The sequence below is a fragment of the Filicampus tigris genome, chromosome 5 (genome assembly GCF_054856515.1).
Source record: "Filicampus tigris isolate MCC_2025a chromosome 5, RoL_Ftig_1.0, whole genome shotgun sequence".
Lineage (NCBI taxonomy): Eukaryota > Metazoa > Chordata > Actinopteri > Syngnathiformes > Syngnathidae > Filicampus > Filicampus tigris.
In genome coordinates, this window is record NC_141221.1 from 11,540,509 (window position 1) to 11,551,805 (window position 11,297).

The window sequence follows — 11,297 nt, forward strand, 5'->3', positions numbered from 1 at the left end:
TAAAACTAGTGAAAACTAACGAAATACAGTAACTAAGACTAAAATTGAAAAACAATTTTTGCTAACGAAATAAAATTAAAAACAAAAATGCTTTTAAAAAAATGAAAAGTGAAACTATATTTTATGATTATAAAACTAGCTAACTATAATTAAAGCGAAAATGTCCTCTGTTTTCATCTTTGGCAATTAATTTACTACACGAGCCTTTGTGATCGATTTTAAATGTATTTATTTCGATATTGCTCCACGGCAGTTAGCCGGAAAAAGAGAAAGTCGAACAGTCATCAAGTTAGCAAACTAAAGGCTAAGCTATAGTTGTTTGAAATAATGTATAATTGTCTTTCCATTATGTTTGGGGTTGGAGTTATTGTCATTCATCTAGGTCACATAATATACGTCCAGGAATTGAAGAAAGATGCTCATGTGGATCTTCCTCAACTCAGTTTTTCTCTTTTTTTTAAGGCAGTCATGCTTTAAAGACTACTTAATTCACTGCCGTTGAAAGACACATATGTATGTCAAATGCGCCTTTGAACTGCTAGTGCTGGCAATGAATGAGTTAAGCTAAAATAATCATTTTCACACCAATGAAAATGAACAAGGCATGCCTGATGATCTCTGATGCAACAGATCTTCTATTGCATCGCATTAAATTATATTCCACTGATTTAACATACTTTTAATGTTCCTTTGCAGTTTCCAACTCCCCCTCTCTTGGCCTAAAGATGGAAATAGTAGCCCAGGTGATAGTAGAGGCCAGTGATGATGCCTTTGGCATCCTCCAGCTATCCGCTTCTGCAGTCAGTGTGGCTGAAGACTACGTTGGCCCGATCATAAACGTCACACGTGTCGGGGGGATATTTGCAGACGTATCGGTCAAGTTCAGAGCCGTGCCATTGACCGCCAGAGTCAGTAAGTCTCTGGGTGGCAATATGACCTTCTACCACTTGTCTCCCTTCACTCTTCATCTGGATAAACGTGTGTTTCTTTCAGGCGAAGACTACAGTGTCGCCTCCACTGATGTCGTCCTTCTTGAAGGAGAATCCAGCAAATCGGTACCCATTTATGTAATTAATGACGTGGTCCCAGAGCTGGAGGAGACTGTTGTTGTCGAATTGATCAATCAGACTACTGGAGGAGCTCTGCTGGGAGAGCTCACACGTACCATTATCACCATATTGCCTTCTGATGACCCTTTCGGTGCCTTTAGTGAGTTTTTTTTTTTTAATGAAGTCTGACACTAATATGTATGGTTATAGAAGGTTTCTAACTATTTCTTGTCCCCAGTATTCCATGCTGCTCCAGTCACCATAGAGGAACCAGCATCCAACTCCATCGAAGTTGCACTGCCAATAGTACGTAATGCCGGTGCTATTGGGACAGTGATAGTCCAATGGCAGGCCACTGTCAATGGTAAGCTAGCAGTGGGGGACATCAGACCCACATCAGGAGATGTGACCTTTGCTCCCGGAGAGACCATGAAGACTCTCCGAGTGGAGGTTTTAGCGGATGAAATTCCTGAAATCACTGAGGTAAAAACAAAAAAAACCAGAATCAAATCATATACAAATAACCTCAATCGATCACTCAAACATGTTATATTATGCCTTTGTTAGATTATAAAGATAGAACTCACCAGTGCCACTAATGGTGGAAACCTTGGAGGCGATACATCTGTGAACATTAAAGTGCCTGCCAACGACAATCCATATGGAACAGTTTACTTTGGCCAGTCTGTTTACCGCATCCAGGAGCCACTGGAAGGTGTCTTTGGAGCCAATATTACCGTGCAAAGAAGGTAGCTGTAATAACTGAAGCATGACATATTTGCTTTTCTTGTCACCTTCTTAATCATCCCATTGCTTGAATTTCAGTGACGGGCACTTTGGCCGCTTGCAAATCCTGTACAGCACCTCACAGTTTGACCCGGTCGACTCGGCTCAGGCTGAGGGCCTTAACTTGCTGGCTTACTATGACATCCCAAAACCAGGGCTTCCAGCCACGCCCCCTCAAGGGTCATTTATCATCACCGGTCTGACGGATTCCTTGGCTGCCTGTGCTGCTGCATGCCTGAGAGAGCATGCCTGCCAAGCCTTCTCCCTATCGTCAAACACAATCCCACCTTCCTGCACTTGGGTGACTTCGGGGGCTGACGAACTGGAAACAACATCTCAGGTCATAACATATGTGAAAAATGTGACTGCAGCTGCTGTACTGTTCAGCGGCCAGGCCTCAGCAGGGAGCGACTACATCCCTGTCACGGCTGAAAGTGCCTTTATGGAGGACGGGTCGGGGGAAGCAAACCTCACCGTGCTCATTTTGACTGACAAATTCCCTGAAATGGATGAAAGCTTTGCCATACAGATCTTTAAGGTAATTTACATCATGGTTTTAATGGTTTGGTCTTGTTTTTCACTCAATATATCAAATGTGTAGCTTGTAATCATGTCATTTGAAGGTAGAGCTGATGAATTTGACTGCAGACGAGAGGAACCTGCCTTCTATTGGCCAGCCAGATAAAGCAAAGGTCACCATAGGGTTGAACGGGGATGCGTTTGGCATGTTTTTGATATACAGCGCCAGTCCCAACGCTACCGATAAGGGGCTTTACCTTGAAGTTCATGAAGAACCATTAGTAGCAGTTCCTTTGGTCATTGAAAGGAGAGGAGGCAATTTGGGGACGGTCACTGTGGAGTGGAGGTTTGTTGGAGGAAAAGCCACACCAGATAGAGACTTCACTGGAACAGGGGGAACTCTGGTTTTTGACGGTAGGCTATGACCCATTAATTTACAATAATATGCTACTAGCTTTGTCTTATGTGTATCGCCAGTCGGGACAATTCATATATACGTTGCAAACCGCTCTTTTTGGAACATTTCTGCAGGTGATCTCAAGAAGACAATAGAGATTGTAATCAGAGACGATATTGAGCCAGAAGACAACGAGAGCCTCGTGATTGGCCTTGTTAATACGGAGGGAGGAAGTCGTATCCTCCCCAGTTCGGATACTGTCAACATTGTGATACTGGCGAATGATAACGTGGCCGGCATTGTGGGATTCCATCCAGCATCGCGTTCAGTCATCGCCAGAGAGGGTGTGCAACCATTCGTAATGCGTTGACAGTTAGCTTGGACCTATGAGACATTTTTGTTTGTTTGTTTGTTTTACAGGTGAAAAACTGACCTTGTTAGTTTTGAGGACTGCTCCAGGCTTGGGTAATGTCACGCTGGATTGGGTGATACAAGGTCCCCTTGTAGACCGGACCTTCACTCGTACTTCAGAGAGACTATTATTTACTGAGGTAAAACACCAAACGATGAATGCATCTTAATTATTTGTTTGGCCAACATCCAATATATTCTTCTAAATTTCCCTGTAGGGACAGCTGAATAATACCATTGTTGTACAGCTCCTTGATGATGTCACACCAGAGGACAGAGCCGAATACAAAATGTTCTTGACCGACATCCAAACCTTTGGTAACACGCCTGCACAGTCGATTTTGTATTGACGTTGGCATAAATTTGTGGAGGAAAGTACGATATTCTCCAAAACTTAGAACAGCATGACAATTCAGAATACTATTTCCGTGTTGAAGGTGTTGCGGCGCCAGGCCACGCCACATTTGACGCTCAGGGAATTGTGGCGGTGTTGACAGTGGGCACCAGCGACGAACCATACGGGCTGTTGACCATTGCACCATCATCCCTTAAGGTGACCACTGAGGAACGAAAGCAAACCATAAATATCGACATCAACAGGGAGTTCGGAGCTTCAGGTCAGTTTGTCCTGTTTTAGATGATTCTGTGAAGTTTAGTTCCTGTGAGCATTATTCTGTATACTTGAACTGATAGTATTTCTTACATTTCTTTGCTCAGGAGCTCTGAATATTACCTATGAGGTTCTCAAAGGTTCCCTGGAAGACCTCTCCCAGGTAGAAGGGACTCTTGCCGACCCAGGAAAAGACTTCTTGGCTGGAACTAGTTCTGTAATTCTTCAGGAGGGTCAGACATCTGTTGCACTCCCTGTCAACATACTGGAGGTAAAGACCGACTGTATCAGTGAGGTTAAAGGCCATGTGAAACAAACTACACGGCGATCACGCTGTCGTTTATAAGACACAAGATTTAAGATGATTTCACTTCTGTTGTGCAAGGATCCAATTTTCATTCGAAGCCTTTCTGTTTGTTTGTTTGTTTTACCAGGATGATATTCCAGAGTTGCAGGAATACTTCCTGGTCAACATTACATCTGCAGTACTCCTAACAACCCTTGCCACAGTTCCTCAACTCGGTATAAGACTAAATGGAGTTTTTTGTTGGGGTCTACTTTGTTATTGTTTGCCTCAAAACATTTATTGACATTTTTACGATAGATTGTCTGTATATTTTGCATGTTGTCTCATCAGAATAACTTTCCTTTTATACGTTCTCACAATCTTCACTACTTTGCTCTGTGTGAGTAGAAGTCGTGTATTGCACATTACCAGGTAATTTATGCCTCTGTGTGCACAGAAGTGTAGTATAAAGGGCTTAATATTTACACCGCAACAGAATCAGCCTTACTTCCTCTATGTTTTTATTATGAGCAAGATGGCTTGTTATTGCTACAGCGTCTGCCACAATTTGTGCCATAGTGGAGCTTATGAATGGGAGAAGTCAGAGTCACACATGGCATTAGTCATGTGGTTTGGAGAGCGAGTGATGCTTTCCATATAAGAGGAATTATGTGGTTTGGATGAAAACAGATTAACTAACCAAACTAAAACCAGAGTTGGCCTGCAATCACTTGGTCATAGAATAACCATGCAAGTCCGATTTAAAGTGGAAGTCAAATTTTTCTTTAAAAGAATATGTCCTGTGCAGGCCTACTAGTCAAAACATCAGCATTCTGATTAATATTGCGCTTCTGAAATATGAGTTAAGCAGTAAAATCCACCCCTTTTTGTCCATCTCAGAGGGCGCCATTTTGCCTCATGTTTTCGACTGAAAATGACATCACAGTTGCTCCAGGCTCAGATAACAACCAATCATGGCTCAGCTTCAGAAAACAGTTGAGCCGTGATTGGTCGTTACCTGAGTCCCGAGCAACTGTTTCATTTTCTGTCGACAGAAGTGCCAAAATGGCCGCCCCCTGAGATGGCTAAAAACAGGTGGATTTTGCTGCTTAACTCATGTTCCACGAATGCAACATTAATCAGAATGCCATGTGTAGACTAGTGAAGGCGCATTGAACATTTTATTGCAAAGATTCACAAACTCCTAGTAGAGCTTCTAGAATTTGTGTTGTTTAGCAACGATGCTAGAGTTAAAGCTTGAAATTAATTTAAACTAATCATGTCTATTAATCCTCTCCATGTGTTATCCTGTGCCGTAGACACTCAGGGTTTGGTGGCAGAGGTCATCATTGCCGCCAATGATGGAATTAGAGGAGTCATTGAATGGACAAACACAATGTAAGAGAGCACTACATCTTTATTATGTTGACATGCTCAAGTTCCAATTGAGAAGCTGAGTCTCATGTTAATATTCTTTGGGTTCTAGGTTTGAAGTGAATGAAACATTAGGGATTTTGACCCTAGTGGCCTACAGGAACAAAGGCACATATGGGAATGTTTCTCTTTTCTTCTATGCTCAGAACCTGGAGGCTCAGCAAGGCCTGGACTACAACACCAGCGAAACGGTACAACCTTGAAAACACACTTTAAGACATGGATTCTCCTAAACAGAATTTCGTGTATTATTTGCTTCGTCGCATTTTTGCACCTTCTGTCCACTCAGGTGCTCCATTTTGTCAACGGTGAAAAACACAAATTTGTCGAGGTGCAAATCATCGATGACATCGTTCCAGAGGGAGCTGAACGATTCCAGCTGATACTGTCCGATCCATCACCTGGGCTTGAACTTGGTACCAATACCACAGGTTAGTCGTATCTAATTAGTCCTCCTGATGGACAACAGCAAAAGCCTACGTTGACCTTTTATTCCTTTGTTTCATTTGTATTTCAGCCACTGTGACCATCCTGGCAAGCGACGATGGACATGGTGTCTTATCTTTTAACACCAGCGAGCCGTTCGTACTGCAGGAGCCCACGTCTGAGCTGGGACTGAGCGTAAGCGTGGCCACCCTCTATGTGGTTCGGAACCCAGAGGAGGGTACATTCGGTACTGTGACTGTGCAGTTTACCATAACAGATGCCAATGGCAGCCTTGCCAATGGTGATCTCGTACCAGCCCGAGGGTTTGTGGTGCTGGAGGATGGCGTTAGGTTTAAGGTGAGAATAATTATTAACAGCTTTGACTGTGTACTGGATGAATTGCAGTAGTTATGGTTATTTTCCTTTCAAAAGAAAAGTTGCAAATTGACTAAAATGATATTCTGTATTGACTTTTTATGTCAAATATTCTAAGTATGCATTGACAAATTTAAAAACACGTGAGAGACTTGGAGTTGCTATTTTCTTTGTTTTTTTATTGATTTTCATTTCAGGTACAGTATTGATGAAATTGTAAAGCTATGATGAGCTTCAGATATGAATAGAGTTCATAGAAATACGTACATGTCAAGGTTAACCGCGGTGCTACTATTTTGGTACATTATGCTGTATATGTGATGCAGTTTTTTTAGAACATTTGACTTACAACCACAATTAAAAAAAAAATCAGCTCTGAATAATTTTGATTCCGTCTTTATAGCTCTTGTTTTTTCTAATCACATGGGTTAATTTCATTTTCCTACATGCGTGACTGATGTTTTCTGTGTGTGTTATTTCAGATGCTGGAGATCCGAGCATTGCTGGATGCTGAGCCTGAAGTGAATGAAACGTTCACGGTGAGCCTGTCCAACCCAACCGGCGGGGCACGTCTCGGTGACCAACTGCATATTCTCATCACCGTCATGGAGAACCTTGCTCCATCTGGCTTGTTCCGTATTGGACCTACTCTCGATAGGTTGGAAACTAATTCAATCATAAATGATTTAGAACTCTTTAGTTTAGTTACATGATAGAATGGCCAAATGTGTAGTGGTACGCAAACTGCATTTACGTTTCCTGTGCAGAAGTAGCACAGAAGTGGTGGCAAATGAAGGCGATGGGCCCATCTTCCTCACAGTGTCTCGCAGTAATGGCTTGGAGTCCACTGTCAGCGTGGAGTGGGAGACGCAGTCTCACACAGCTGTTGCTTTAGGTGATATTTGCGTCCAGACTTAACACATCACTCTAAATGTCTTTACGAAGCAGTCATTAGAATACATTCTTGTCCTTCGTTGTGTCTTGAAGATGGCCCTCTCCCGATGATGGGTTTATATCAGAGCTTTGAGGACAGCCCCACATCCACTTGGTGCTCTGTCCCCGGAATGCCAACCATCGTCGCTGTAAGACTTGACAAGCGTCCCGCTGTGGGATCTTCCCACACATTGGCCACTTTCTATCAGTGGCAAGGAGTGTTTGTGCCAGTCGAGGTAAATCATACAGCCCCAAAAGTCAATAGACTGTACACTTCCTTTTTTCTATTTCGTTTTGAGGATCATTCAGACAGACTTGAGACCATTTGCATTTCACATCTTAGGCTTTGCAGTTTTTGCAACGATATAACCCCATATAGGTTTCATAAATCGGGATCTGTTCTTGACGAACCAAGCGGTGGGAGGCCTACTAGCACCACTGATGAAAACACCAAACTCCTCGAGCAGCCGTTCGCGCAAAGCCAGGGAAAGTCTATCAGAAGGACTCCACTAGAACTCAGCAGCAACGGAATTTGAGTCAGCGGATTCTTCGGAGTGTGTTACCGCATTACTCATTACCCAGGTTGTGTGAAGCAGAAGGTCATAGTGCTCAATTGTGGTCGGGGACAGAAAAACTTTTGCAATACTACTCCAATGTCAATTAGCAAGACACAGGCAAGGAAATGATATGCTTACAAAAACTGCAAAGCCCAAGGTATCAAATGCTGATGGCCTCACATCTGTCTGATTGATACCTGAAACAAAATGGGAAAAAAGAAAGACTATAGTAAATCTTGGAACACTCTGTATTTACATAATCCTGTCCTGTACTAATCTGAAATGCTAACCTAAATGCACTGATTCCTCCTTACCGCCCTTCCAGTCCGCTAGGATTCAGGACCCAAGTTCGTGTGTAGGATTTGCACGTAAAAACACCAGCTACGTCGCCATCATACATGGTGGCGCGCCCTTCGCCCCTGCAGCCAACCTCAGCATTTTAAAACTCCACAGGGACCTCAATGTCACATTGGTCGGTACAACACCCATTGCTGTTTTCGTCATTCACTGCATATTTGTTTTATTGACTTTGGTGGTCTTCACGTATCTTTTGTTGTTAGGAACAAATAATTGGCGTAGAAGCTCTGGAAGTGAAGCACTTTTCAATTGACAACAGAGATTTTCTTCTCGCATCAAGTCAGGTGATGTCCAATGTTGTCATGATTTCTTCCAGTTATCCTTTCCTGTTCTGTAAAAGTAATTGAAGACACTTTTTCCCCTCTCGCTTCATGCTACAGATATTTGTTAGGACCAGCGGCTCCTTCACCCTCCTGCAGACGCTTGACTTTCAAGAACATATTGCCACTGTGACTCCATTCACCCATGCAGAAGCTCCGTATTTAGTAGTTTGCTTTAACAGTGAGACCAGCTGCCTGCTTCTTGACTGGACTGGCAAGAAATTTGGGAATCCACAGCCCCTCCCCGTCAGAGGTGGAGTCAGCCAAGTGGAGACAGTCCAGACAAGAGCAGATGGCATTCTTTTCTTGGCGCTTCTTCAAGGTGATGTGCCTTTTGTTGCGCTTCCGGTGATTTAACTATATCCATTAACAATTCCTTGGATTAACATTATGACATGTCCATAATTGTACATGAATAATATATATTTTATATGTGTCATGACTTCAGGTGTCCTTCCCTCCTGTGAGGTGCTCCAGTGGAGATTCGGCCAGCGTTCACCTGAGTGGCAGCAGTCCATTACTCACTCAGGCCTCACCTCAATTCATCCGTTCACTGCTCCTTCTGGACTCAGTAAGTGCTCGTCTGACAAGTAAGAGACGGCAGTTTGTTATTGTAAATCATTATATAATGTTGTAGAGGTGTGCCTAATGATGTGCTAGGTATGTGATGCGTTTCAATTCTCTCTCCCAGTTTACATTGTGCTCGCTGGTAGAAATAGCTCATCACTCTACTCCTGGCGGTCGGATGCCAGCCTGTTCGCCATCATTTTGACGGCCCCACCAGCGATGAGATTCTTCTCCTTGAAAGTCCCGTCCTTCAACACCACCAAGACACTCTTGGCTTCTTCTGAGGAGAACCGCTCCAGACTTTATCTATTAAATTCAGTCTCCAATCAGTCTGACTTCATACCCAGGTATTGTTGGGTGTCTTTTCATGTCACTACTCCAGCTACAAAGTTCAGCTCGGTTCTCCACAACTATTTGATTGTTTCCCCAGTTTCGGCGAGTTGCATTTCTTACCCGGCGACAGCGAGTTACAGATTGCGGTGAACGTCTTAGATGATGATGTGCCTGAAGAGCAGGAGCACTTTCAGGTCCGCCTGAGGAATCCAAAGGGTGGGGCAGAGATTGGATTTGGGGGTCAGGTGACTGTTGAGATTCCAAGCAACGACAACGCCCACGGAGTGCTTGGATTTGCGCAGGCAAGATAACAAACTTTGTGCTATCAAATACAAGTCAGAGTGTTACATTAGTTGTATGTATGATACGTTTTTTGAAATATACTGATTATAATCACTCAAGCGGAATTTGAATTGCCTACCCTTTCCAGAATTCTTTGTCTCTGGAGGTTGAGGAGTTGGATCAGAATCATCAGATCTCCCTCACCGTGGAGAGGAGAAGGGGGACTTTTGGCCGACTGACCGTTCACTGGACTGCCAGTGGGAGCCTGGCAGACATTTATCCCACTTCTGGAGTGGTGCGTGAATACTCCTCAGTAATGCTAGGTAACATTATGTACCAGGGTGGTCTCAGTTTATGTCCCAGGATAGGATATTTCACGGTTACAAACAGCACACAATGAACTACATTGCACAGTGGATTAGAATACATTGTCACGCGGCACAAGAAGCCACTCTACTTACAGTTGAGCCACTGAGAACTACAGGGGGATTACTCCATTTTCGTCATCTAAAGTTCAGTGCAGAAATGAATTGAGAAAAAGCACATCTCTCAGATGAAGGCTGTTTGAAATCAAAGTTCAGTTAGAATTTTGACATATATAGTTAATTATTAACCTCAGCGCTTTTCCTGATTCATCAGTGCAACACTGGGCTAACTCCCATTCCTAAAATGACAGTACCACAGTAGGTATAGTGCTTTATCTTGGGCACATGTTACCATACGTGAATTTTAATGATAATCTTTCATGAAGTATTGATGGATGTGATGGATGTTTGGACTTAGACTACTGTTGCAAATGCTTTATTAAACTAATTATCAGATGTGATATACAGTATATTATTATACTATGATGATGATGATGATGATGGTTGTTGTTGTTACTTTTAATAAATTACATATTTTTATATTTGGCAAAATGCTGACATCTTAGGATACTCAACTCAACTACAAGTACCAAGAAGAAAGAAGTCATTGCTATCTAACTCACCGAATTATAATCCTCCCACATTTTTTTTCAGCCATAAAACTTCAAATTATTCTTCTCCAAAATGACAAAAACGGAGTTAGCCCACTATAGTTCTCAGTAAATGTTTCATTTCTTTGTTTTGTCTTTATGGACTAGAAAAGGTTTTTCATACAAATATGTACTAATAACTATGACATTACAGCTGCGTTAGCTACCTATAATAAGTCAAAAGCTGCAATCCTCATCCTCTTAGGTTACGTTTTCAGAGGGTCAGTCGGTTGCCAGCATTGCACTGACTGTGCTAGCAGATGATGTTCCAGAGCTGAGCCAGAGTGTTACCATCACCCTCATGGATGTGACCACAGTAGAGCTGCAGGACATACAACAGGCTGCTGTCATTGACAAGTTGTGGGCGCGAGCACTCCTCACCATCCTACCAAACGGTTCCCCCTATGGGGTGATTGGATGGCATTTGGACTCTCAGATTACTCGAACACAAGAACCACTGGGTGAGCATTTGTCCGTCCACAAAGGACTGGTGTGTTTTGACGAAGTAAGGAATTGGATTTTTCTGTGAAGATATTTAGACTTCATTGCTATCCCGCAGCCAGCTTGATTGTATTATGTGTTATCTAACAAAGAGAAATCTCATTATATTTCTTAAGAAGTGGTTACAGGAAAAAAAAAA

General features: G+C 42.8%; 1 protein-coding gene across 4 annotated transcripts in view; it reads left to right on the top strand.

The window, feature by feature from the left end:
- The window catches only part of adgrv1 (adhesion G protein-coupled receptor V1), a 103,759-nt gene that overhangs the window by 35,740 nt on the left and 56,722 nt on the right, over window positions 1-11,297 (top strand). For 2 of the 4 annotated variants that reach the window (XM_086030440.1, XM_086030441.1), the window contains 28 exons: window positions 697-912; window positions 994-1,209; window positions 1,288-1,532; window positions 1,617-1,798; window positions 1,875-2,373; window positions 2,459-2,768; window positions 2,886-3,095; window positions 3,172-3,302; window positions 3,381-3,480; window positions 3,600-3,779; window positions 3,880-4,043; window positions 4,207-4,294; window positions 4,467-4,490; window positions 5,378-5,456; window positions 5,545-5,683; window positions 5,782-5,923; window positions 6,010-6,275; window positions 6,776-6,951; window positions 7,061-7,188; window positions 7,281-7,462; window positions 8,109-8,255; window positions 8,344-8,424; window positions 8,521-8,782; window positions 8,909-9,031; window positions 9,152-9,374; window positions 9,458-9,662; window positions 9,791-9,937; window positions 10,863-11,118. In XM_086030440.1, the coding sequence (XP_085886566.1) occupies window positions 697-912; window positions 994-1,209; window positions 1,288-1,532; window positions 1,617-1,798; window positions 1,875-2,373; window positions 2,459-2,768; window positions 2,886-3,095; window positions 3,172-3,302; window positions 3,381-3,480; window positions 3,600-3,779; window positions 3,880-4,043; window positions 4,207-4,294; window positions 4,467-4,490; window positions 5,378-5,456; window positions 5,545-5,683; window positions 5,782-5,923; window positions 6,010-6,275; window positions 6,776-6,951; window positions 7,061-7,188; window positions 7,281-7,462; window positions 8,109-8,255; window positions 8,344-8,424; window positions 8,521-8,782; window positions 8,909-9,031; window positions 9,152-9,374; window positions 9,458-9,662; window positions 9,791-9,937; window positions 10,863-11,118 (5,121 nt within the window). The remainder of the gene's footprint in view (window positions 1-696; window positions 913-993; window positions 1,210-1,287; window positions 1,533-1,616; window positions 1,799-1,874; window positions 2,374-2,458; window positions 2,769-2,885; window positions 3,096-3,171; window positions 3,303-3,380; window positions 3,481-3,599; window positions 3,780-3,879; window positions 4,044-4,206; window positions 4,295-4,466; window positions 4,491-5,377; window positions 5,457-5,544; window positions 5,684-5,781; window positions 5,924-6,009; window positions 6,276-6,775; window positions 6,952-7,060; window positions 7,189-7,280; window positions 7,463-8,108; window positions 8,256-8,343; window positions 8,425-8,520; window positions 8,783-8,908; window positions 9,032-9,151; window positions 9,375-9,457; window positions 9,663-9,790; window positions 9,938-10,862; window positions 11,119-11,297) is intronic. The other 2 variants (XM_086030442.1, XM_086030439.1) reach the window with 1 other exon arrangement.